The sequence below is a fragment of the Theobroma cacao genome, chromosome 1, assembly GCF_053813885.1.
Source record: "Theobroma cacao isolate CCN51 chromosome 1, ASM5381388v1, whole genome shotgun sequence".
NCBI classification, from domain to species: Eukaryota; Viridiplantae; Streptophyta; class Magnoliopsida; order Malvales; family Malvaceae; genus Theobroma; species Theobroma cacao.
This window is the reverse complement of record NC_142639.1, coordinates 2,291,436-2,317,750: the sequence shown is the minus strand read 5'-3', so window position 1 is coordinate 2,317,750 and position 26,315 is coordinate 2,291,436. Positions and strand designations below refer to the sequence as shown.

General features: G+C 34.5%; 4 protein-coding genes, 1 long non-coding RNA gene and 2 pseudogenes across 6 annotated transcripts; 6 read left to right on the top strand and 1 right to left on the bottom strand.

Annotated features, from left to right (window-relative positions):
• Window positions 1-531: 531 nt before the first annotated feature.
• Window positions 532-1,761, top strand: LOC18611065 (methylesterase 10-like). Its single transcript, XM_007047085.3, has 3 exons — window positions 532-1,076; window positions 1,201-1,338; window positions 1,415-1,761. The coding sequence occupies exons 1-3, from the start codon at window positions 714-716 to the stop codon at window positions 1,694-1,696; spliced, it is 783 nt and encodes a 260-aa protein (XP_007047147.3). The 5' UTR covers window positions 532-713; the 3' UTR covers window positions 1,697-1,761.
• A 2,748-nt stretch (window positions 1,762-4,509) lies between these two features.
• On the top strand, window positions 4,510-6,011 carry LOC18611064 (methyl jasmonate esterase 1-like). The gene is made up of 3 exons (XM_007047084.3): window positions 4,510-4,941; window positions 5,333-5,470; window positions 5,648-6,011. Exons 1-3 carry the CDS (start codon window positions 4,588-4,590, stop codon window positions 5,927-5,929), a joined length of 774 nt encoding a protein of 257 aa, XP_007047146.3. The 5' UTR covers window positions 4,510-4,587; the 3' UTR covers window positions 5,930-6,011.
• Window positions 6,012-6,485: 474 nt separating this feature from the next.
• On the top strand, window positions 6,486-11,777 carry LOC18611063 (methyl jasmonate esterase 1 pseudogene; annotated as a pseudogene).
• A 1,629-nt stretch (window positions 11,778-13,406) lies between these two features.
• LOC18611062 (salicylic acid-binding protein 2-like) lies at window positions 13,407-15,140 on the top strand. Its single transcript, XM_007047082.3, has 3 exons — window positions 13,407-13,825; window positions 14,483-14,620; window positions 14,723-15,140. Exons 1-3 carry the CDS (start codon window positions 13,454-13,456, stop codon window positions 15,002-15,004), a joined length of 792 nt encoding a protein of 263 aa, XP_007047144.3. The 5' UTR covers window positions 13,407-13,453; the 3' UTR covers window positions 15,005-15,140.
• LOC148764426 (uncharacterized) lies at window positions 13,463-14,337 on the bottom strand. Its single transcript, XR_016024209.1, has 2 exons — window positions 14,239-14,337; window positions 13,463-14,004 (listed from the first exon to the last, which is right to left on the bottom strand). It is a non-coding gene; the product is annotated as an uncharacterized LOC148764426 (long non-coding RNA).
• A 2,376-nt stretch (window positions 15,141-17,516) lies between the features above and the next one.
• Window positions 17,517-18,804, top strand: LOC18611061 (methylesterase 1 pseudogene; annotated as a pseudogene). The gene is made up of 3 exons (XR_016027991.1): window positions 17,517-17,930; window positions 18,025-18,168; window positions 18,338-18,804. The product of XR_016027991.1 is annotated as a methylesterase 1 pseudogene (transcript).
• Window positions 18,805-21,561: 2,757 nt separating this feature from the next.
• LOC18611060 (putative methylesterase 6) lies at window positions 21,562-23,239 on the top strand. The gene is made up of 3 exons (XM_007047080.3): window positions 21,562-22,161; window positions 22,442-22,579; window positions 22,806-23,239. The coding sequence occupies exons 1-3, from the start codon at window positions 21,790-21,792 to the stop codon at window positions 23,094-23,096; spliced, it is 801 nt and encodes a 266-aa protein (XP_007047142.3). The 5' UTR covers window positions 21,562-21,789; the 3' UTR covers window positions 23,097-23,239.
• The last annotated feature ends 3,076 nt before the right edge of the window (window positions 23,240-26,315 follow it).

Genomic DNA, 26,315 nt, shown 5'->3' with positions numbered 1-26,315 from the left:
ATCAATCGCTGTCATATTGATGTAGCTTTAGCTGAGTTATTTTACACATGAATTATTTCTAGACAAAAAAGGGCCTCCCCAGAGTAATAGCAACTCATCAAAGGGGATAAAAATCTCAAAATAAGCTGTTTGACCAATTTAAAAATTAAATTCTTTTAAAGGAAAATATTGTTTAAATGGAGTATCATCATTTTGCGCATGTTCTTAGCCCATTTTTGTCAAATATATATTTTTAAAAAAACCAAATAATTGGTGAAATTGCAATCAAGTGATTGAGTGACTTTTTGATGTTTGACACAATTCTTGATTACCTCCAAGCCACAAGTCCCAAGGTTTTATTGCATGAAATTAGGCAGATTATGTGGTCATTGATGAATCTGTAGGCTATAGCTTCTTAATTTGGCAAAATTTTGTACATTAATCCCCGCTGAATAGTCATCAATTGATTAAACAAAAAGATCTTACTTCAAGAGTTCAAGTAAAAAAACAAAAATGAAGAAGAAAAAGTAAGGTTTCACCTAGTAGTTTGTAGGCACTTTGCGCATGCCTTCCATTCTTTGACTGTCAATGCAATAGAAGGCAATGGACGGCGTCTCTTCTATTACTGTTAGCAAACTTTTTTTTTTTTTTTGGTCATATACAAAGTCTATTTAAAGGGAGATGGGCATCAAGATAGAAAAACACAAAGCACAAAACAGGAGACTAGGCTAGCAATGGAGAGAAAGCAGCATTTTGTGTTAGTCCACGGAGCCTGCCATGGAGCCTGGTGCTGGTACAAGCTTGTGAGCCTACTCAAAACGGCTGGTCATCAAGTCACTGCCTTGGACCTTGGTGCTTCCGGAGTTGATCCCAGGCGGCTCGAAGAAAGCACTTGTATTTCAGATTACTTGCAGCCATTGATGGATTTCTTGGCCTCTCTCCCTGAACCTGGGAAGGTCATTCTTGTTGGTCACAGCTATGCCGGTCTCTGTATATCTCTAGCCATGGAAAGATTTCCCAACAAAATTTCAGTTGCAGTTTTTATTGCAGCCTATATGCCTTGTCTTAGCTCTCCACCAGGGACTCTCATACAAGAAGTAAACAATCAAACTTCCTCGTTCTAGCTTGTAATTGACGCTAATAATACATGAATATCCAGGTTTGGAGATTCTAATTTTCGTCAACTCTTTTTGTTTTTTTTTGTTTTTTTTGTTGATATAGTACTTTAAAAGCACCCCAGTGGAATCTTTAATGGACTGCCAGTTCACATTCGATAAAGGCCTGGAGAAGCCACCAACTCGGGTTCTCTTTGGTCCAGAATTCATGGAGGCCAAAGCTTATCAACAGTGCCAATTGGAGGCACGTTTTAAATGGTTTAAGCAAATCTCAAGCTGCTATATCTGAATGTGTTCTAATTTTGCACTGTTGCATGCAGGATTTGGAGTTGGCCAAAATGTTGGTTAGACCAAGTGGGCTATTCCTGGACGACTTGGTCACGGGGAATTTATTAACACAAGAAAAATTCGGGTCGGTGGATCGAGCTTTCATTGTATTAGAAGTAGATCAAGTGATGATGGAAGAGTTCCAGCGATTGATGATCGAGAACTGTCCTGCCAAAGAAGTGAAGGTCATTAATGGCGCCGGCCACATGGTCATGCTTTCCAAGCCCAAACAGCTTTGCCAGCTTTTACAAGACATCGCAGAGAAATTCTGTTGATTCATATGTTAGCCAATGTTGCCATTTATGCTAATTAAGGATATAAAACTTTCTTGATTTCTTTTTTTTTTGGTAAAATGTATTTTTTTCGTACGATTAAAATATATGTGGCATCTAATTAAAGATGATATGCTTAATTTAATTGGATGTGTCGCATTCAAAGGGATTGGTCTATGATTTTTCTTGCACCAGATGCAGTGTTTATGCCTTTATGGTGTAGGATAAGGTGCTATAGATGTAGGACCTCTTGAAATAGGGTCCAACAAAAAATGGATCATACAATAACGAGAAAAATATGCAAAAAGAAAACAGATACCTACCATGTAAAATAAAATAATGAAAAATTGACAATATAGTCGTGAAGAAAATTGAATAGTTGCCATCGAGGGTTTTTTTTTTTCTAAGGAGAATTTTATAACCCGTGAATTATCCCTACAAAATAAATTAAAGATCATTTTTGACTGAATTTTTTGTTTGAATTTTATCAAAAATGAAATCCATTGACAATATGAAAAGATTAATTTTATTGAAAATATTTTTTTGACAAAATTAATTTCTTTAGAAAATTAATATTTTTTTTGTAATGCATTATTTTTAGAGTTATTTTTTTTACATTAAACACTATTTATTATTCATATTATATTAAAGATAAAAACCCTAAAATCAAAGTTTCCTTGCTTATATTGTGCACCACAACAAATGTGAGAATTCAACTAGAACAAATAAAAGAAGAAAATGAGCTGATGATGAATCATGAGTGGATTCCATGCTTGTAGTGGGTGTTGATGATTGGTAGACTATTATATTGGAGTCATATTTATCTGCTATATGATTTCACAGAACAATACATATCTTTTTCTTTTCAATGATTTGATCGAAAAATCATTGTGTGATAAAAAAAATCAATTAATATTTCTTTGTAAATTAATAACGTAACAACTTATACAATTTTGTTTTATATATTTGTTTTTTTTATCTCAAGTTTCTTTTAAAAAAAAGCACGTGTTTTAGAATTATTGACCAACTTGATTGCCTCACAATCACATCAATTTTTTTATTTAATAAAAAATGTCAACAGTTTTAAACATCTGAAAATATTATCAGTTTTAAACAACAATTAATTTTGACACCTATCAACATAGCAATTATTGGACATAAATTTATATTTAATATATTATCAAAGCATAGATTTTATATATTATTGATGAATTTTAAAATTTTTAAAAATAAATATTCATTATTTAAAAATATTTATATTAAAAAAATTTTAAAATCGTATGAAATATTCTTAACAATTTTGGTCACGTAGAGAGCTCGGAAATTATAATAGAGGCCTCGAAGCAGTTTGTTTTCTTTCACGGAGCATGCCATGCGGCTTGGTGCTGGTAAGTTTGCCCCTCGCTCGGATTTCCTGGTCATGGCCAGGTCGCTGCTCTTGACCTGTGGCGAATTTAACCCAAGCAGCTTGGCATGATTGAATCCAATTCTCAACGTCTGCAACCATGGTGGCCTCTTGTTTTTCTCTAGCCATGGTAGAATTCCAAATCAACACTGATGCAAGGAGAGTAGCTGATATTTCATGCCAAGATCAGTATCTTGAACTTTGAGGTTTATCATTCATGGGCTGTTTTGCAATATCTTGAACTAGCCAAAATGCTGGTGAGACCGACCTGGGTTTAGCCCCATTTTCAAGTCAGAAAAGGCAGGACACGTTCTGCTGACAATTTCTCAGCTAAGTTATTAGATAGTTTAGCCAATCACACCTAAGAGCTAACCAAGAATGAGCAAAAAGAACCTAAAGAGACAATGGCACCTTGTCCAGATCGATAATTTTTGCAGGGGCTAAACCATTCCCAGCCCACATGTCACGCATTATATTGCAAAGATTTTTCACCCTTGATATTAACGGATTGAGGCGTGAGCCCATCTGGATAAAGCCCCTTGCACTTGCATGAGAGCGAACAAAGAATCAAGCAAAAAACCGAGAAGAGTACTGAGAGGAAGGAAACTATGAAGCACTATGTTCTAGTTCAGGAATCAAAGTCCGTTGAGATCCTAGAATTGCCCAAACCAAGAAGTGAAGTTGATTAAATGGAGTCATTCTCTCAGATCCTGAAGAACTTGAGAAGAATTGACAGTTCTATAATTAATCTTCATTAGAATTCAAGTCCTACACATAGAGATTTAGGAGGTAAATAATCAATTCAGTTACTGTTTTTGTGCTTGAAAAATTTTGAGATTGTGACATCACAGATAAGTAATTTTCCTACCGAACATCACCATACGGCAGATATTTGTAATAGAACGAGACCAAGACATTTGCATCCGTGTGAATGTAGTACAGATATGCATAGACCTCTTTATCTTCGACTGCTGAATTCCAAACTTTTTGCTCAATAATATATATTTTTTTATAGTTTTACTTTAAGTGATATTATCAATTAAAAATTTTAATTTTTAAATTTTAAATCTTAAATCATAAATTCTTACTGAATATGTAAGGTAAAATTAAAAAAAAAATAAATGGGACATTAAATGAAGGTAATAAATTTCTGTTTTGAATTAAGAGCTACAAAAATTTGCAATTAAAAGTGTGAAGTTTTAAAAAAGAACAATTTGCTGATGGAAAGAGAAGTACACAAGACAAGAATGCATGAAATGACGAGTTTGGCCATGGGTGACCCATTTCCACGAGGGAAGATTCAAAACGTTACATTGCCATGATCGATGCGTTACGTAAGGCATAGAGATATGAGCCGTCACCAATTAAGCCAATCGTCACGCATCGAATGGTCTACCCTTGACCTTAGCCGCTTGAGCGAACCCTCTACAAAATCCCCTTCAAATCAAGCAAAAAATCATTTGTGAGATAAAAGCAAAAAGAAAAGAAAATGAAGCACTTTGTTCTAGTTCATGGTATGTGCCATGGAGCTTGGTGCTGGTACAAGCTTGTCTCACTGCTCAAATCGGCTGGTCACCGTGTCACTGCACTGGATCTTGGTGCCAGCGGCATCAACCCCAGGAAGATTAGTGAGCTCACTTCCATGTCTGACTATGCTCAGCCTTTGATGGAATTCATGGCCTCTTTGCCTCAAGAAGAGAAGGTGATTTTGGTGGGTCATAGTTTCGGTGGCATAAGCATGTCTTTAGCCATGGAGAGCTACCCAAACAAAATCTTAGCCGCAGTTTATCTCACAGCCTTTATGCCCAACCATGATTCTCCTCCCGGAACTGGAGTAGAAGAGGTAATTATATATATAAACTCTTTTCTCTTGGTCTTTGTCTTTATTGGTAGATGATGACTACAAATTTTACCCTACCACGTTCAAGTGATTAAGAACATAATAGATGATCCAGTGAGAGTAAGGCAAAATTATTGATTAATAACTAAATAATGCATGTTCCTTCTTATGTTTCAAGGAGTACCAAATCATAACCCTTTGGTGAGTGATCAATTATGAGACTTTTGTTTCTTTCTTTAATTTTTTTCGTTAAATTCAATACAAATACCTGTCTCTTTTTGTAGCATGTCATGTTCCATTGTAGCCTGAAATATTGCTTGATATGTTCAAAAGGCTAGCATGTTTCCCATAGTACGCGAGTACTAATTTACTTAATTGATTATTTGGAAGCCAGTTCTTCAAAAGTGTCATGGCAGAGTCCATTATGGATTTCCAGTTATCGTTCGATGAGGGGCCAAATCATCCTCCAACAGGTGCCCTCTTTGGCCCAAACTACATGGTGGCAAAGGTTTACCAACTCTCCCCTAAAGAGGTCAGTATTTCAACAAAATCAGTTTCCATCTATATAACTAGTTAAGAATACTTACTAAGATCAACCTAAACGTTTTCAACGTGCACATGAGCATTTGTTTTAATGATTAGTTTACGAATTCTTTTGTTCAAAAAGCATATTGAATCTGTTGTGCTGATGATGTTGCATTGCATACAGGATTTAGAATTGGCTAAAACGGTGCTGCGACCTGGGAAGTGGTTCATGAACGATTTATCCAAGGAATCTCTGCTGACAAAAGAGAAATTTGGATCGGTTAATCGCGTTTTCATAGTTTGCAATGAAGATTTGCTGATAAAGGAAAGTTTGCAGAAATGGTACATTGAGCATAGCCCAACAGATGATGTCAAGGTTATAGCTGGTGCTGACCATATGCCTATGTTCTCCAAGCCCAAGGAGCTCTGCCAATGTCTCCAAGAAATTGCTGAGAAATATAATTGAAATTGTTGGGTTGGCATGAATTGTAATAATGATATCGTATTGAAATCAATAAGGGAAAAACAAAGGTGTTGAATGAGGGAAATCCTGTTATGGCTTTAGATAATTCTCAATTTATGATATAATATTTATATTTTCTTTTAGAATTGAAAGAAGGAAAATTTTAATCTTATTCTTTTAAGTAATGAAATTATATACCAATTAATAAGTTAAATGATCGAGTATTCATAATATAATACTATATGCTCGAAAATTTTTTAAATTTTCAATTTTTTGAAGTATCAGAATTTGGTAAGCAATGTGACTTAATTTTAAATAAATCTCATGGACATTCATTAAATATATACTTGAGTTAATCAGATTTTGCCTCAAGATTTTAGATCTTATAAGTATCACCTAACCTACATTTTACTCAATTTTATATTTTATATACTAATATAAATCCTTAGAAAAATTATTCACTGAAAATTTTACTTCAATTCATGTTCTTTCCCGATTTAATTATATCCTATAACCCCAAGGGAGCGAGCAAACCCCCCAATCAGATCAATTCGGTAAAATGGAGAACTCGGAGAAGCATTTTGTCCTAGCTCATGCGATTTGCCCTGGAGCATGGTGCTGGTACAAGGTGATCGCACTCCTCAAATCAGCAGGTAACCGTGTTACTGCTTTGGATCTTGGTGCCAACGGAGTCAACCCCGGGATGCTCAATGAACTCTCTTCCATTTTGGACTATGTGCAACCATTGATGGACTTCATGGCCTCTCTGCCTCAAGAAGAGAAGGTGATTTTAGTGGGTCATAGGTATGGTGGAATGGCCATTTCTTTAGCCATGGAAAAGTTCCCGAAGAAAATCTCGGTGGCAGTCTATGTCACGGCCTACATGCCAAATTATGTTTCTCCACCAGCAACTTTAGTAGAGCAGGTATTATATATATGTATAGCCTGATTTTTTTGGTCGATTTTCCGATGTTTCTCCTGAAACAGTAAGCGACAAGTTGCTTAATATTCTTTGTTGATTATGGAAAACAGTACTTCAAAACGACCCCAAAGGAATCCTTGATGACGGTGTAGAAAATTAACCCACCGACTTCTGCCTCATTCGGGCCAAACTTCCTCGCAGCTAAGCTATTTCGACGTTGCTCCAAAGAGGCAAGTTTCGTGATGTTATTCATAATTACTTGTTGGGAAATTACGAAATTATCTCTAAAGAATTGCCCAAGATTTAACTCAATCAATAGAATAAACAAAGAAAGAAATCAAGCACACCCACAAGAACACAAAAATTTACGTGATTCGGTCTTTTGATGACCTACGTCCACGAGCACAGCAACAGAGAAAAATTCACTAAGAGAAAAATCAGGAGATTACAAGAAACAGTCTCAAACTCATAACCTTTATCCCACGTACACCTAAATCACTCTCTCTAAATCTAGGTGATCATTATTCTTTAACCCATAGGGTCCTTTTATAGTGCCAAATACAATAACCTTATCCTAATATAATTAAGAATCTTCTCCTAATAGAATTAAGAATTGTTATTCTAGTCTAACTAGATTTAAAGACTATTTTATAAGGTATACTAATTTAATTAGAATTAAACAATCCTAATTAAATCACAATTCAAGACTATCCTAACAAATCTCCACCTTAGGCTTGAATTCACCAAGCTCCACCTTACGAACCAATCTCTGTCGACACCGCCACTGCCCCAATTGGCCTCAAGCACTACGAACATCGATTAAGTTCAAGCAATGCTTGAACTTTATCCCAGAAACTGACTTAGTTAGCATATCTGCTGGATTTTCATTTGTAGCTATTTTCTTTACTACAATCTCACATCTAGATTCTTGTCCAAAACAAAGATCACTAACCAAGTCTCGAAGCCATAAGACCTCCTTCACAGTCTCGGTCACAGTCATATATTTAACTTCAGTTGTAAACAAAGCAGCTACTACTTTCCAACTGATCGCAGACCCTAAGAGAGTGAACACATACCCCATTCGAGATCTTTTACTATCTAGATCACCAACAAAATCTGATTTGGAGAAACCAACCACATTACGACTAATGTTTGCACCTCCTTCACACACTAAGCCAACTTCAATAGTAACTTTAGGTGTTTTCACAAGCTCCCATATTTGATCCCAGTGTAGAGACTCAATCTTCTTAGAAGACTCGGCATATGTAATTTTCTCATGATAAAAGTAAGGCTCATTAATCTCTACTTCCACAAATAAAACATAAGAATCAAAATCACCATCAATACAAGTAATGCTTCGTTGAGATACCAATTCTTGTACCTCTTGCAATTCTTTCTGGATTTCACTATCATCCCGCACTGTCACAAGAGCATTGATTTCAAGCTCCACATGCTTGCTAACTTCTTGGTCTAATGTGTTTGCAATTCTAGACTTTATCCCACAAAGTAATGTAGACTCGTCAAAGGTAACATCCCGACTTAACATAAACTTAGGGGATTTCGGATCAGTACACCACAGTCGATAACCTTTTACCCCAGATGCATAGCCTAGGAATATGCACTTCTTTGCCCTCGGCTCAAGCTTACCATCATTTACATGAGCATAAGCAGGACAACCAAATACTCTCAATATAGAGTAATCAGCGGGTTTACCTGACCAAACTTCCTCGGGAGTCTTTAATTCAATTGCAGTTGATGGAGACCGATTTACCAAGTAGCAAGCCATGTTGATAGCTTTTGTCCATAATACTTTGGTTAGGCCAACATTAGAGAACACGTATTTTGCTCTCTCCAAAAGTGTTTTCTTCATCCATTCTACAATACCGTTTTGATGTGGTGTTTTGACGACAGTGCAATGTTTAATGATTTTTTCATTATTGTAGAATAGACCAAACTCACCTTTGCAAAATTCCAAATCTTTGTTTGTTCGAAAGCTCTCAATCCTTTTCTTAGTCTGCTTCTCGATCAATACATTCCAATGCAAAAAAGTGATTAACACTTCACTCATAGCCTTTAGAAGATACGTCCACACCTTTCTTGAAAAATCATCAATAAAGATCCACATGTATAATGATCCACCTTTTGATGCCACCGGAGAAGGATCCCATAAATCTAAATAGATGTAGTTTACTGTACTCCTGGTTTGATGAGTTTTAGTGCTAAATTTCACTATATGTTGCTCACAAAAATCTAGCTTTTCACTCTTTTGACCACACAGCAAACTACACTTACTTAGTTTTCTAATCCCTCTCTCGCTCATATGACCAAATCTCATATTCCATAAACGTGTTAAATCATCTTTAGGATCATTAGATGAGACCACAGAAACAGTTTCAATGACCGTGTTTCCCACTAGACAATAAAGGTCACCGGATAACTTGCCCTTCATGATAGTTAAAGCTCCTTTAGATACATTCAAGACACCATCTTGGCCACTATATTTGTAGCCCTTCTTATATAACAAACTTAAGGATATTAAATTCTTTTTCATGTCAGGGACATGTTTTACCTCAAGTGTTCTTACCATACCATCAAACATCTTGATTCGAATTGTGCCAATTCCAACAACTGAGAGAGAGAAATCATCTCCTACTTGTACAGTGCCCATATTAACAGATTGATAAGTAGTAAACCAATCATGCCTAGGACATATATGAAAGCAACAAGCCGAATCTAAGATCCATGTATCCATCAAGTTACAATTAGTAATTGCAAGAACATTATCAGTTTCCTCAAAAGTATCAAAGTCATCTCCAACCACGTTTGCAGTATTCTCAGACTTATTGAACTTTTCATCATCCTTGAATTTGGTACAGTCTTGATGAAAATGCCCTTTCTGACCACAATTTCAGCAAGTTTTCCCTTTTGCTCTAGATTTACCTTTTTTTGTCTAAGCCTTTCTCTTTACCTCTACCTCTATTTACAACCAAACTTTCTGCTTGATTTTCATTTTGGATACCATCAACTTTCTTCTTCAATTCCTTGGAATTTAAAGATGCTCTTACATCCTCGAAAGTGAGAGTGTCTCGGCCATATAATATAGTATCCACGAAATTTTCATACGATGGAGGCAAAGAACATAAAAGAATTAGGGCTAAGTCTTCATCCTCAATTTTAACATCGATATTCTTTAAATCAAGAATAACTCTATTAAATTCGTCAATGTGGGTATTAACGGACGTACCTTCACTCATATTGAGAGTATACAATCGTTGCTTCATATAAAGCCGATTCGTCAGGGATTTGGTCATATAAATACTTTCGAGTTTAAGCCACACTGCAACAGCAGATTCTTCATCCGTGACTCCTCTTAGCACCTCATCAGATAAAACTAAGAGAATAACACTATGTGTTTTTTTCATAAGGTCATCTTTCTCACCATCAGATAAATTCGAGGGAAGATGCTCTTTTCCCTTCAGTGCCTTCAGCAGTCCTTGTTGCACTAGCAATGCGCGTATCTTAACACGCCACAGGCTGAAATCGTTTTTTCCATTAAACTTTTCAATCTCATACTTGGTCGACGAAGTTGCCATAGCGAGATTCAGATTGACCCAAGACCTTGAAGCTCTGATACCAGTTTGTTAGGAAATTGCGGAATTATCTCTAAAGAATTGCCAAAGATCTAACCCAATCAATAGAATAAAGAAAAAAAGAAATCAAACACACCCACAAGAACACAAGAATTTACGTGGTTCGGTCTTTTGATGACCTACGTCTATGGGCACAGCAACAGAGAAAAATCCACTAAGAGAAAAATCAGGAGATTACAAGAAACAGTCTCAAACTCATAACCCTTATCCCACGTACACCTAAATCACTCTCTCTAAATCTAGGTGATCATTATTCTTTAACCCATAGGGTCCTTTTATAGTGCCAAATACAATAACCTTATCCTAATATAATTAGGAATCTTCTCCTAATAGAATTAGGAATTGTTATTCTAGTCTAACTAGATTTAAAGACTATTTTATAAGGTATACTAATTTAATTAGAATTAAACAATTCTAATTAAATCACAATTCAAGACTATCCTAACATTACTAAATAACAGAGGAGGAAGTTCAATGCTAAACATTGACTATTAGAGGCCAAAATAAAGCTAACAGAGGCGAACCTTGTTTTGCCTCTTGTTTTGTGGTCAATGAGGCAATGAGTTGAATGTTTTTCTCTTGACAGGATAGATGATTTTGGTCTCCAAACACCAGTAGGCTTGTGAGCGGTTATCCTTTTTGTAATTGTACACATCTCCACTGCCCAAACCAAGTTGTGATTCCATGGAAAGTCTCTCCCTAATTGGAAGAGACTTGGAATGGTATCTTGGTTGTAGAGGCCAATAATATTGCTTTTCAAAAAAATTTAAGCTAGGCAAAGGTGCAAGTCAGATCGAGTCAAGTTGAAACTTGCTTTTAACTTAATTAGAGTCATTCCTTTTAGATATAAGTTTATGGTTAAAGCCAACCTAAATGGGTTGTAAGCAGTCTGATATTGCAGGAAATGGAAATAGCTAGAACATTGCTGAGACCAAGTGGGTTGTTCGTTCGGGATTTGGCAAAAGAATGAGGAGACTTTCGGGTCTGCTAATCGGGTTTTCATTTTGTGCAAAGAAGATAAGCTGTTTAATGACGATTTCCAAAGATGGTTCATCGAGAACAGCCCGACTAAAGATGTGAAGGTGATCGAAGTAGCTGACCATATGCCGATACTCTCAAAGCCCAAGGAGCTCTGCCTATGTTTCCAGGAAATTGCAGAAGAATACAATTAAAGTTGCTGCTCTTTTGATAATTAAGCTTAAACCATAGTAATATTTTAGTTGGATTTGCACAGATATGATGAGTCAAAAGCCAGCTTTGCAGACGATCTTCAATAAATGAAAGCCTATAATTTTTAGTACTATATAATGAAACGCCAGCGTTTGCAATCTTATATCTTGTATAAATAAATCAAGTAAAGAAAATTGTTTGACCAATATTAATATATGAAGCTCGTGTTCCCGCAGGGCTGTGGGTTGAACTGAAAGAAAGATCTCAAAATGCAGAATCTTATGCAGGAAAAACTCTTAATTTATAGCAGAAAACAGGCTAAAATACTTGGAAGAAGAACTTCAATAACTTTCTTTATGCCTTAAACTATGAGTAAATAAACGCCCTTAAACTTTTTTTTATGATAAACAGATTTATTAGTCTCATAATCATTTTGAATCTCTTGTAAGTCACCTCTCCTCATCATTGTGTCACGAGATCATTATTTTTTTTAAACAAAAGCTAATTTGATAAAATGTACAGTGCCATCACTTGTAAGTCACTTAAGATTCTTCTATTTACTTGATATGAGATTTGCCTACTTCTCTTCTAAAAGTTAGACAGACAATTGCCTCAATTAAATTTAAAAACCTAACACAGATTATTTGTATTTAAATAATTAAAAATTGATTATGTGTTTAAATTATAAACTAATTAATTAATTAGTATTCCTGTTCATTTAATTATTTATGATTTTTAAAAGCGGAAATTAAAGCCGGCATTATTCTATAGAAAAGAAATAAGAAAATAGTGTTGGTGATAAAAATTGCAAGGCATGCCAGGCTGTAACGACTTGCAACATTTGAAGGCAAATCAACGTGGCAAATTAAAAATTATATTATCAGACAGAGACAACGCATCACTAGCCACCGCTACGTTTCCTTTCTATTAAACGTGCAATAATTGTGACGTTCAAAGCAGTAAAAAATTGGTAATTAGTTTGGCTTGCGGCAGTGAGTAACGGTTCAAGGTTACTTATGACCACTTTAGATCGGTTTATTTGGTTCCATTTTAAAATAGTCTCGTGATTTAATAAATATTTATGATTTAAATTTTTGAACCGTCTCAGATTTTTACATTTTTAAAATTGGTTTAAGATCTCGATCTTATAAAAACATTCATAAATCCATAATTTAAAATTTTTATAATTAAATAAATATGAATAGTTCACAGTTTTACCTTCAAAATTACCAAATCGAATCATATTCACTTTTATTTCTACATAATAAAAAGTTATTAAGTAATTAAGTTGTATATATAAACAAATTGATAATATACTCTTTTCATTGCATTTAATAAAAAATTTAAACTAAGATGATAATTTTATGACCAGAAACATGTATCTAATTCTTTTTCTTCTTAGTACCGTGCAAGCCAGTCATTTTTTTTTCAATTACAGTAAATGAGATAAAATATTGTCACCTGAGAACCCCACTAACATTTTTGTAGTCAATTCAATCATTACTCAATTTTTTATTAAAAAGAGAAAATAATGCACGATAATTTTACATTATACAAATTAAACAACGTTTTGATTTTACCCAAACTGGGATAGCGATGGGCACTCTTAATTTCGTTTTGGGTTTTCTGGTGTCGGTCAAATTTTCTTTGACTTTGACTTTTTTTATGATAATGATCAGTAATTTTTTTGGTAATTAAGAGGGCTGCCCAATATCTAGACCCAACAGGCTAAAAGCTCTATACATTGGCGAAGAAGAGCATTTATTTACCAGAACATAGAAGACAATGACGGAGTTCAGAAAGCAAAAGCATTTTATTCTAGTGCATGGAGCATGTCATGGAGCCTGGTGTTGGTACAAGCTCAAACCACGGCTCGAGTCAGCTGGTCACCGGGTCACGGCCATCGACCTGGCGGCCTCAGGCATCAACATGAACGCAATCCAGAGTGTTCACACGATGAACGAATATACAAAACCGTTGTTGGAGATTTTGGCCTCTTTGCCTCCTGGTGAAAAGGTTATTCTTGTTGGGCATAGCTTGGGAGGCCTGAATCTGGCCCTGGCCATGGACAAGTTCCCGGAGAAGATTTCAGCTGGTGTTTTCTTGACTGCTTTCATGCCTGATACAGCACATCAGCCATCATTTGTTTTGGAACAGGTACGGCCTCTTTCTCCCCTTTTTAACCCTTACAAACTCATAGAGTTCCTGGCATTTTTTTTGATAAACTCCTCGTCGTTTTTGTTGAGATCGTTCCCTTACCAGCCCCTTTCAGCATAAGCACTAGTCGCACATTAAATTTCTTTGAATTTCTACAACCTGTGGAGATTGGCATATAACTGCAGGCACGGACGGAGTGAGGATTTCAAATTTGAGAAGATAAAAATAAGAAATTTAATATTTGAGAGAATAAAATTATAAAAATTTTAGAAAATTAAAAGAAAAATTAAAAATATTTAAAACAAAATAACAAAAAATTTATAAATTTTTAAAATTTTAGGGCAGCAGGGGCCCCTACTAGCCCCCTCCCTCCGCCTGGCTGCAGGGCTGCAGGGGTGGTGTTAATTAGCTACCTTATTAAATTGTTGCAGTGTTTCTGAATAATGGAGACTCAAACCACCAAAACCACTTGGAGATTTGATTCCCATGGCTGGTGTTTAGTCTGCTCCACCACATGAAAAAGTGAAATACATCTTACCAATTATTAAGTTAAAAGTCGCATTTGTGCACCTTTAAAAAAAAAAAAAAGTTGCATTTGTACAAAAACAAAGAGATTTTTAAGACAACTTTCAAATTTGTCTTCTTCTTTCTGCAAAGTACTGGAAGAGGACCCCAGCGGAAGCTTGGTTGGACACGGAATTTGCTCCATATGGAAGACCAGAACAATCTTTGATGTCGATGTTTTTCGGGCCCAAGTTCCTAACATACAAACTCTATCAACTATCCCCTGTTGAGGTATCTGTTTCCAACCTTTTTGCTCTGCCTGTTTTATGTCATTACTTTTTTTTCATCTCATTATATTAAATTTTTAAAAAAATCATTGTATGCTTTCGGAAGGACCTGGAGCTGGCAAAGGCTCTGATCAGGCCAGGATCGTTGTTTGTAAGCGATTTGTCAAAGGCAGACAAGTTGTCTAACGAGAGGTACGGATGTGTTCCCCGAGTCTATGTTGTTTGCAACGAAGACAACGGGATACCAGAGAAATTCCAACGCTGGATGATCGAAAACTTTGAGGTTAACGATGTGATGGAGATTAAGGATGCAGATCATATGGCGATGTTCTCAAAGCCACAGGAACTTTGTGACTGTCTGTCAGAGATAGCACAAAAATACGAGTGATATGTTATCAACAAGATCTGTTGATTTTTATTTGCGGAGTGGATGTTGTTGCTGGGTTGGCTTCATTAGTCACTTGGTTTTGGAGTATTATATTTGAATAATATGAAATAATCCTTGGTTTTTGGAATGAAAACAATTCTCTTGAACTGCCATGTTTGGATACAAGATTTACTAATTCGTTCGATCTAATTAGAAAATGACCCACTATATGTAAACGCTTACCTTAAACAGTTTATAATAAAAATTATCAGGGCAAAAAAAAAAAAAATCATTGATATGATATATGTAAGGAGAAAGTGCAAGTCATATATAAACATTCAAGTTTATATAAATCAATTTACATTTCTTTTCATCTCTTTATTTAATGTTCTCATTTTGATCTTTTGTTTTGAAATCCATTGACTTTGATTTTCTTATTTTCATTATATTATAACCTAAACACTGTTTTTCTTTATTAGCTTTTAATACAATTCTACCTAGAAAAATATGTTTTATACATTTGATGTTTTCCGTTCTGTTTTCGCTTTTGCTTTCATCCTAGCTGGTGTGGCAATTCATGCGACATGTCACATGGTATACTTTATACTTTAAATAGAATATCAAAATCACCATTGATATTTTTACTAGTACAAAACCAACAATAATACATTCAGCTTCTTAAGGCAAACTGACTGGGGGTCTACATTTTCTCTGTCGTGTAGCCACAGGGGTTGTCAAATCGGGTGAATTGCCACCACTCGTTACACTCACGTGGAGTAGCCTATCTGCCATATCTATTTCAAACAGCCAAAAATGGAAAAAGTTTCATTTTGAAGTAGGTATACATATAGGGAAAAAAAAAAATAATTTCTATCCTTTTATAAAATGATTGATTGCTAAACATTGATGTCAATATTATTCTTAGAAAACCAAATTTAAAAATTTAAAAATTAACTTTAAAGTGTGTATTATATTATTGTTTTTAAGATTTTATTTGTCCTTATTATAGTGTGTAAAAAAATTATTAACGTATAAATCTAAAAAATATAATAAAATTCAGTGATTGACGACGTTTTACATTGACGAAATCAATTTATTGAGTATTTACTGAAATATAACAAGATTATCAAATTTTTATAATATTTTTTTATAAGAAATAATGTATAAGAAAACTTAGAGAATGTTTGAAAAAGGAAGAAAAGATTTTTCTTATTTTTGATATGTTCTTATGGTAAAGAAGGTCCTCTTTTATAGATTTAGATGACTATTCCCAAACAAACATTATTTGTATCTGTTTCAAATAGTCGTTTCTGTTGATCTTTTTTAACAAATGTAATTTTTTTTATTTTCAGCAGACATAATTTTTTTTTAATTTTTAATTTCCAACCATTATAATTTTTCTTTTTATTTTGACATTTTTTATTTGAAAATGTCCAATAATTTTCGTGCATACCAAGTGTTGAGAGAGTTATGTTCTTGGTTTCATTATTTACAATGACATAATTTTGTTAAAATTATTAGACTATTTCGTGGATATTTAAATTTGTCACTATTAATTTGTTTTGGTTTTAACCAAGAATCTTTCCGAATTTAGACAGACAGCTTGCTTTGTACAATAATTGTTCTCATAAAGGATGGGTTTCTAATGCATTGGGACCATGGGCGGACCCATGTCATGTATGCTATCACATCGACATCGCTCAATTAAAAAAATTTATTTATTATATTATTTTTTAAAAGTTTTATATATTTAATAATATTAATGAACTTATTAATTTTTTTATAATTTTGTAGAAAGTGAGATCATAAGGCAGATTTTATTAAAAGCTTTATAGATTAATAATATTTAAATATTTTTTTTTAAAAATATTTAGATATTATCAAAAAATAGATTTATCAAAATATAATTTATATATTAATATTTAAAAATTATATAAAAAATAATTTTTTTATTATTTAAGATTTTATTAAAAAAATCAAAACATATACTTCTTTCTCTTCAAAAATTCAAACCCTACACTTGGAATGTGCAATGACTTTCCTCCTCTTGATCTTTAGTTGTTTTTTTTACCCTCTCAAATAGAAATACTCTGTATTCTTTAATTTATTTATTAGTAAAACTTGCATTCATCTTACTAGTTACAATAGTGTCAACTGAAAGAGTTTTTTCAATAATAAAATTTATAAAGTACAAGTTACGCAATCGAATGAGTGATGAGTAAATAAATGATTGCTTGATGGCATATATTGAAAAAAATATATTTGATAATATTTCTATTGATAATATCATGCAGCGTTTTTAAAATATGAAAAATCGTTGAGACAATTATAATTATTTTAGATTTTTTATCTTGAAGCATTAAATGAATGTATTAAATTTACATTTTTTTTAATTTAATGTTAAAACTTTTAGTTTATGAATGTTAATGTATTTATTTTTTAATTATTATTATTTTAATTATGACATTACTAAAAAAAAATTTAAATCCGTCTTTGATTGGGACCCAACCACAAAAGCTTCAATCACTTTTTAATGCAGTGGACCTTTCTCGGATACAATGGATACGGAAAACAGAAAAAAATTAGCTGGCGTGCTAAGCATTTTGTTCTGGTTCATGGGCTGGGCCATGGAGCGTGGTTCTGGTACAAGCTCAAACCCCTAGTGGAATCCGCCGGTCACAGGGTCACAACGGTAGAGCTGGCAGCATCTGGCATCAACATGGAGGCAATCCAAGATGTTTGTACATTTCATAAATACACGAAACCATTGTTAGAATTACTGGCCTCTAATCCTTCCATAGAAAAAGTCATTGTTGGGGTTCAAAGCCTTGGAGCTGTGAATTTGGCCCTGGCCATGGACGAGTTCCCACACAAGATTTCAGTTGGTGTTTTCTTGACAGCTTTCATGCCAGATACCACGCACCAGCCTTCATATGTTATAGACAAGGTTCTAATTACTACTAAATTAACTTTGATATATTGAATATACATAAACCTTTGTAGTACCGATTAATACTAAACTCTTCTGTTGTCTGTGCAAGTCTTTAGCAGAATTCCCCCAAGACATGCTGCTGGACAATCAGTTTGCAACCATTGACAGCCCTGAAAATCCTTTCACGATTACACTTTGGGCCTGGGGCCCTAAGTTCTTGGCATCTAATCTCTATCAGCTATCCCCTGTCGAGGTATATCTCTTCATTTTTTTTTTTTGATCTTAGAATTTCAAGGTACAAACAGTTTGATCAAGGGAGTTTGCATGTAAATTAACTGGCAATTATCTTGATTAATTTCCACCTAGTTTCTCTTTCTCATTTTAATTTGTAATGTCTTTGGTCTTCGTTTATTGGTTTTAAGGACCTGGAATTAGCCAAGGCTCTGGTCAGACCAGGATCATTGTTTGTAAGCGATTTGTCAAAGGCAGACAAGTTCTCTGACGAGAGGTACGGATGTGTTCCCCAAGTCTATGTTGTTTGCAACGAAGACAAAGTGATATAAGAGAAAACCCAACGCTGGATGATTGAAAACTTTGAGATTAACGGTGTGATTGAGATTAAGGATGCAGATCATATTGGCAATGTTCTCAAAGCCACAGGAATTTTGTGACTGTTTGTCAGATAATAGCACAAACATAGGAGTGATGTGTATTTTTTGAAGGGGGTCCTGAAGTAGGATTTATTAATGAATATCACTGCTGTCATGGAGCTGTGATGGGGTTATTTTTTATGTGGAGTGAATGTTGTTTTCTGTAGTCACTTGGGGTTGGAGTATTATTTTTAAATAATATGAAATAATAATCAATTAAGTATACTATTTTTATGTTACACATTTCTCCAATTTCATTTCTTTCTTTTTTGACAATATCAAAATAAATAGTATGAAATAATTTTTTTTTTGAAAAATGAAATTTATTGATTAATCAAACACGGAATATAAACTCCTATCATATCATTCAAGAGTAAGTAGGGAGGACATCTCTTCTCATGGAAAGTCATACAAAATAATATCAGAACTTAATTCAAATCCTAGATTAGTCCTAAAATCAGCAATTTTTTTCCTTCCCTATAGATGTGACTTATACTAATCTCCCAATGCCTACTTAACAAGCCATTAATTGCTCTAATTACATCTAGATTAGAGCAAGGATGAACAGAAGAATAGCTAAGAACCTAAACCACTGCCTTATTATCAATATGTAATTTAACTTTGTGGAAGCCTCACTCCCAAGCCAGATGGAGACCTTTGTAAACCCCCCACAACTCCGCACGATAGGTCAAACCTATACCTAACTTGCGTGCATATCCCACTAACCATGTACCATGTGGGTCTCTCAGAACTCCTCCAGCAGAAGCAATCCCAACTCCACTCATGTACGTCCCATCTGAATTCACTACCATCCATTCTTCTGGTGGTGGTGTCCATCTCACTAGGATTCCCTCTTGTCGACTCAAACCCCCACTTTGGAAGGGAAGGGTTGTCCATTGCCACGGCCATGTTTTTGATTATACTCAATTGGCCTTCAATGGAGAGTTCGCGACCTTTAAATATAAACAAGTTTCTCCATTTCCAAATATACCAGCAAACCATATAAAAACAATGTTCTAGGGGACATCAAAGGTATAGAGATAATTAAGACAAAGGTTTCTAGACAACCAATCAATCAAGGATGCTTGGAAAAACTAGTTAATACCAATTTGAGGCAATATACGCCTCCAAAAAGCCTTTGCTACAAGGCAATCTCTAAGCAAGTGGAGACATGATTCCTCAATACCATGACAATGAGGCATGAAGCATCTGACGAAAGCCTATGTCTTATTTTTTCTACATTTGTCAAGATGCGGTTATGCAGACAAACAAAGAGGAAAAAACATATTCTTTGGGAACCTTTCCAACCCCAAGCCAAGTTACACATTTTTTTATTCTCTACTCGACTAGAATCAGTAGGACTCTCTAATTGCTCATATGTTGAGGAAATAGTAAATATCCAGAAGAAGATAGAGCCCAATAAGGCATATCTAATGAGGCAGATAAACTGGAAGGAATAATGTAAAGGATTTGATTCACCACTTCAGCTAGTAAGATAGTTGCTATCCTCTCCTTATCCCATTCTCCATTAGGGGTGATATAATCTCTTACCCATGCACTTGGATTTATCATAAAACCCATATCTGCTACAAAATTAATCAATGGCACATCACTTATCCAAATATCGATCTAGAAATTAACAAAAGCGTCGTCCCCAATTGACCATCTCACATGTTCAATGAATTCACCCTATAATCTGCTCATTGATCTCCACAAATATGAACACCCACAACGCATAAGATCATTTAGATAACTTGCTCTGTTGAAATTATATTTGTTCACAAGAACTCTTACCCAAAATGCATCAGGTTTAGAAAATAGTCCCCAACATAATTTTAGAATAAAAGCGTCATTCATCAAATATAATCTTCGAATACCCACCCCTCCTTGTGACTTAGGCTTATAGAGTGTATTCCACCTCAGCAGGTTTACCTTCTTGATATGACTTTCACCATGCCACATAAAGTTTCTACACAAACACTCAATTTTTTTACAAATTTCTAAAGGGATAGAAATTGTTTGCGTTGTGTATAATGAAATACTTGAAAGCACTGATTTGACGAGAGTTAAATGGCTTGCATTGGATAAGGATGATGCTTTCCATCCACTCAGTCTACTCTTAACTTTGTCAACAAGAGATTTATAGATACTAACACTCTTCCTGTCTTTCAAGGCGGTCAATAAATTATTTTTTAATCTATTTAAACGAACATATAAACATATTACTTTACTATAAAAATAAAATAATTAATTTTCTTTAAAAAATAAAAAAATTAAAATCAATTTTAATGTTTACATTGTAATTGAATAATATTAATTAGCACTCGAGCATTTGGCTCATTGCTTGGTACATGAACTTTCTGCCTAAAAAGCAAGATTCGAATATCTTTTCCCTCAATTATAAAAAAACCATTAATTATATATTTTTATTTTTCATTAACATGAAATTAATAGTTAATTGATTATCACTTATATTTAATAATTCATATACAATTTTTTCAATTATATAGTAATTAAAATTTTTAAAGATGTTATTTAATCATATATTTGTTTTATTTAATTAATTGTATATTTTTATGCCACACTTATTTTTTATTTAATAAGAATACATATAGATCATTTTAGTTTCTTTTTTTTTCCATTTTTTCTTTCCTTTAATGGATTAAAATTAAATAAGGCCTGAGGGGCCTTAATTGGTTTACAAATGTCAGTAAAGTAAGGTGCCTTGGGAACCTTACTCTTTGTATTAGGTAATAAATTGTCTGTTCCATTTGGGATAAGGACATCTTAATAGCTTAGCAAAAGAGAACCTTTGCAACAACAATCTTCTGGTATTGCTATCTTGTGTTGGCGGTCGCTTTTTGTCTTAATCAAATCCTTGGCCATGAGGAATTAACAACAGTCCAAGGAAGTATCATTTCTTGGTATTCAGCTTGAAAGGAATTAAAAGTCAAATTTGTCATCTATCTACAAATGCCCGTCACTGAGTGAACAGTCAAATGTTTGGCAGCCTCCTCCCAAGGATCTTTCCAAGCTTTGAACAAGAAACCGGGCCAGTTTGGGAACAATAATCAGTAGCTGCATAAGATTTCCTTCATGAAATTTCTTGCTTAGAACACCATACTTCTCAGCTTTCAGTGACACTCACAATTTGTCATTGTACAGCGGGCCAGACTAACTTCATGTAAAGGAATCAGAGCAACAATATTGCCCCCAACAAAATAATGGCAGAGAACAAGAACCAGAAGCATTTTATTCTTGTACATGGGCTATGCCATGGGGCTTGGTGCTGGTATAAGCTCAAATCCCTGTTGGAATCTACCGGTCACAGGGTCACGGTGCTTGACCTCATAGCATCAGGCATCAACATGAAGGCAATCCAAAATGTTCAAACATTTCACGAGTACACCAAACCGCTGTTAGAGATTTTGGCCTCTCTTCCTCCTGATGAAAAGGTCATTGTCGTGGGGCACAGTCTAGGAGGCATGAATTTAGCCCTGGCCATGGATGAGTTCCCAAACAAGATTTCAGTTGGTGTTTTCTTGACAGCTTTCATGCCAGATACCCTACACCAGCCATCATATGTTTTAGAAAAGGTACTAAATTTGATATGAATTTACTACCTTGTTGCCTTCATAATATTAATGGAAAATATTGGAGGAGGAAAAAAAAAAAAAAAAGAAGCCCCAACTGGCCTCTAAAATTATAGTTCAAATTGACACAAATACCATATTCCAAATTGCCAGAGGCTAGCTGCTTAAGTATCCACACTTTTATTTGAATGCTACCTAATCACTAGTTTCCTATACAACTTTCATTTCAATTGATCGTTAGTGCTAATTCTGATAAGAACTCTTCTCTTTTCTCTGGGTAAAGTATTTGGGAGGTGTCACGGAAGAACTATTGCAGGATGCCCAGCTTGTTAACATTGGCAGCCTCCAAATTCCTTTCACGATAACTTTTATGGGCCCCAAATTCTTATCATCCAAGCTCTATCATCTATCCCCCGTTGAGGTTCGGCTCTCTCTTTCTTGTCCCTTTTCTGATAAACTTGATTCCACTCGTTTAAAACTTTTTTTTCTTTTTGAGAAAAACTTAAAACTATTTATAGTAACTAGTCTCGCAGCAGATCTCATGAAAATATCAGAATATTTTTTTCTGTTTGGTTTTTCCCACTCTATTTGAATTGACATAGATTTACGTATGTCACAAATCGTGTCATGTCTATGCTCTTTTGAAGGACTTGGAACTTGCAAAGGCATTGATCAGGCCGGGGTCATTGTTTACGGAAGACCTGTCCAAGGCAAAGAATTTTTCGGATGAAGGGTTTGGAACCGTAACACGAGTTTATGTTGTTTGCAACGAGGATAACGTAATGGTTGAGGAATTCCAACGCTGGACGATTCAAAACAATCCGCCTAAAGATGTGTTGGAGATTAAGAGCGCAGATCATATGCCAATGTTCTCCAAGACGCAAGAAGTTTGTGATTGTCTCTTGGAAATAGCAAATAAATATGCTCAAGGAAACTGATTGTTTTCGTATAAGCTTTTAGTTTATGAGTTTTAAGTTGATACGGAATGAAACCAAGATGGGTTCTAAGCTTGTTTCAGCACAGCTCCATCAATGGGCGAATATTGAACTAGTTAATAAATTGTGATAAATTTAAATATAATGGATGCTTCGGAGATAATGTAAATCTGAATCTGGCCTTTGTAAGGTATTGTTTTCAATTTATATTGGTAAGACTAAGAAAACTCCAATTGCTTAGCAAAAAGGATAACCTTCACAACAAATGCTGATACTGCAATCTTGCGTTATGGTACTGTTACCATTCTTTTGCACTTTCACGAAACCTCGCATCAGCACCAAGGAATTTGATTGGTTGTCATAATCACATATGCCTAATAGCAAATTTTCCCGTTGACAAATCTAAGTTTATCGAGTAAGGTGAAAACTCAAACCTTGGGCAGCCTCCAAGAACCTTTTGTTAGAACACCAAACTGGAAAATTTAGAAATTGGCTTCAAGGCATGTATCAATGTCACAGTCTTTAAGATTTATTCACCCCCACTTATAGTGTGCAAAAGAGTTATCGGTGTATAAACCTCGAAGATACAATGAATCTTAGTGATTGACGGCGTTTTGCACTGAACACTCACCAGAGTATAACAAGATTATCAAACTTCTATAACAATTTTTTGCAGGAAATTAGTATAGAGGAAAACTTGAGAAATTTGAAAAAGGAAGGAAAGTTTTTGATTTTCTGATGTACGTTCTGTTGGATAAATAAGGTCATCTTTTATAGGCTTAGATGCCTGTTCCCAACTGACACTATTTGTGTCTGTTTCAAAGAGTTGCTCCTGTTGGTTTTTTCCAACAAACGTGATTCTCTTTTTTATTTTATTTATTTATTTATTTTTATTTTCAACAGACATAACCTTTCTTTTAATTTAATTTCCAACAGCCACAATTTTTCTTCTATTTTGATATAAAATCATATCTCTTATTTGAAAATATCCAATAATCCCCCACCATTTTCAAATTAATCCAAATTTTCAATAATCTTGAAAATCAATTGCATAAATGAAAGTGTCTTCTGATTGAACCTTCACTTAGTAAAAACATATTAAAGTTAACCGAAATTGCGTGGTAGACTATGCTTTGAACCAGCTATTCTATTTGGTTAACTAAACACATCTCACACAACGATTTCAACACCAACGAATGCACAGTATTCGACGAAGCTTTTATGGCCATGCGTCTGTATCCTCTTTTCATGAGTGCTGTTAGAGCCAAGCTCTTGAACTCCAAGAAACAGTCACACTTCACACTCATATAGGTAGATCCCATGAATGCCCCCGTAACTAAAGCATTCTAACAAATCATGTTATGGGTCTATTAAGACATATAACTCAACCTTTCCTTACCATTACGGGTATCTAACACTTCACTTATGATGGAATATAATATATTATATTATAGTGCTAGCAACCACATACAAATGATGTACTTTGTCTCATTGAACTCAAAACTTGACGTTATACCAAGCGTTGAGTCGAGTTTCCACCATGGCTGACTTTTAATTTATAAGCTTGAGCCTCATCCCTTTTGAGGTCTTATTTACAAGATCTCTAGCAATATTTTTTGTTAAAGGATCTGCCAAGTTTCCACTAGACCTTCACTAGACCTCACAAAAGTTTTAGTGATCACTCCATCAGAAATTAATTGTCGAACATAGCTATGTCTTAATCCAATATGTCTAGACTTTCCATTATACACTTGACTATATGTTTTTGCTAGAGTTGCTTCACTATCACAATAGATAGAAATTGGAGAAATTGGTTTAGGCCATAAAGGCACACCATAGAGTAAATTTCTTAGCCATTCAACTTCCTTGGTGGCAACAGCCAATGCAATAAATTCAACTGCCGTGGTAGAATCAATTTTTGTTTCTTGGACCCCTAAGAAATGACACCCCCACCAAGCATGAAGATCCATCCACTTGTGGAAGCATGATCTTCTAAACTTGTAATCGAACTAGCATCCGAATATCCTTCTAGTACTGATGAATATCCATTATAGCAAAACCCATAATTAATTGTTTTCTTTAAATATCTTAATACTCGATTTATGGCTTGCCAATGCAAAATGCCTAGATTACTTATATATCTACTTAACTTTCCAACAACAAATGCTATATCTGGCCTTGTACATGTCATTGCATACATTAAGCAACCAATTACTCTTGTATATTGTAATTGATCAACAACCCTACCAACATTAGGTACTAATTTAATTTGAGGATCCATGGGTGTAGATGCTGGTATACAATTAGTAAGATTAAACTTTTCAAGCACTTTTTCAATGTAGTGCGATTGATATAAAGTTATGTTATTTTCATCTCGGAATATTTTAATTCTTAAAATGACATCTGCTACACCCATATCTTTCATTGCAAAATTTTTTTGACAAAAACTTCTTTGTCTCTTCAACTTGTTCCAAATCCGTACAAAAAATTAGCATATCATCTACGTATAAGCAAATTATAACACCTTCACCATTTTGAAATTTGCTATATACGCACTTGTCAGATTCATTTATGTTGTAGCCATTAGCTAAAACAATTTCATCAAATTTTTTATGCTATTGTTTTGGTGCTTGTTTAAGCCCATACAATGATTTGACAAGTTTACAAACTTTATGCTCTTATCTTGAAACAACAAACCCTTCTGGTTGTTCTATGTAGACTTTCTCTTCTAATTCACTATTTAAAAATGTTGTTTTGATATCCATTTGGTGAATTACCAACTTATAAATTGATGCAGGGGAGATCAAAAGTCTAATTGTAGCAATTCTTGCTACTGGAGCATAAGTATCAAAGTAGTCAATCCCTTACTTTTGCGTAAAGCCTTTGGCTACTAATCTTGCTTTGAACTTGTCTATGGTTCCATCTACTTTCATTTTCTTTTTGAAAATCCATTTACAACCTATTGGTTTAGAACCAGGTGGAAGATCAACCAAAATCCAAGTATTATTTCCCATTTTTGCCTTTCTCTCGTTGCAGCAACAAACTCATTTTCTTCTTCTTCTAGTCTAGGTGTGGTCAAAACATAGACAACTTTCAATGTTGATAATAGGAAATGCATATTCTTTCGCCATCTTATAGGTAGCGTTTAGTATGAGGGAAGTGATAATACATTCTTTACAATGTATCCAATTAAATTACATTGTAGTGTTTGTTTTGCAACAG

Excerpts from the sequence above, each read along its gene's own strand:
- LOC18611065 (XM_007047085.3), top strand. The coding sequence starts at position 714 with ATGGAGAGAAAGCAGCATTTTGTGTTAGTCCACGGAGCCTGCCATGGA. Across the intron at positions 1,077-1,200 it reads CAGGGACTCTCATACAAGAA|TACTTTAAAAGCACCCCAGT; the intron begins GTAAACAATCAA and ends TTGTTGATATAG. Across the intron at positions 1,339-1,414 it reads ATCAACAGTGCCAATTGGAG|GATTTGGAGTTGGCCAAAAT; the intron begins GCACGTTTTAAA and ends TGTTGCATGCAG.
- LOC18611064 (XM_007047084.3), top strand. The coding sequence starts at position 4,588 with ATGAAGCACTTTGTTCTAGTTCATGGTATGTGCCATGGAGCTTGGTGC. Across the intron at positions 4,942-5,332 it reads CCGGAACTGGAGTAGAAGAG|TTCTTCAAAAGTGTCATGGC; the intron begins GTAATTATATAT and ends TTTGGAAGCCAG. Across the intron at positions 5,471-5,647 it reads ACCAACTCTCCCCTAAAGAG|GATTTAGAATTGGCTAAAAC; the intron begins GTCAGTATTTCA and ends CATTGCATACAG.
- LOC18611060 (XM_007047080.3), top strand. The coding sequence starts at position 21,790 with ATGGCAGAGAACAAGAACCAGAAGCATTTTATTCTTGTACATGGGCTA. Across the intron at positions 22,162-22,441 it reads CATCATATGTTTTAGAAAAG|TATTTGGGAGGTGTCACGGA; the intron begins GTACTAAATTTG and ends CTCTGGGTAAAG. Across the intron at positions 22,580-22,805 it reads ATCATCTATCCCCCGTTGAG|GACTTGGAACTTGCAAAGGC; the intron begins GTTCGGCTCTCT and ends GCTCTTTTGAAG.
- LOC18611062 (XM_007047082.3), top strand. The coding sequence starts at position 13,454 with ATGACGGAGTTCAGAAAGCAAAAGCATTTTATTCTAGTGCATGGAGCA. Across the intron at positions 13,826-14,482 it reads CATCATTTGTTTTGGAACAG|TACTGGAAGAGGACCCCAGC; the intron begins GTACGGCCTCTT and ends CTTTCTGCAAAG. Across the intron at positions 14,621-14,722 it reads ATCAACTATCCCCTGTTGAG|GACCTGGAGCTGGCAAAGGC; the intron begins GTATCTGTTTCC and ends TGCTTTCGGAAG.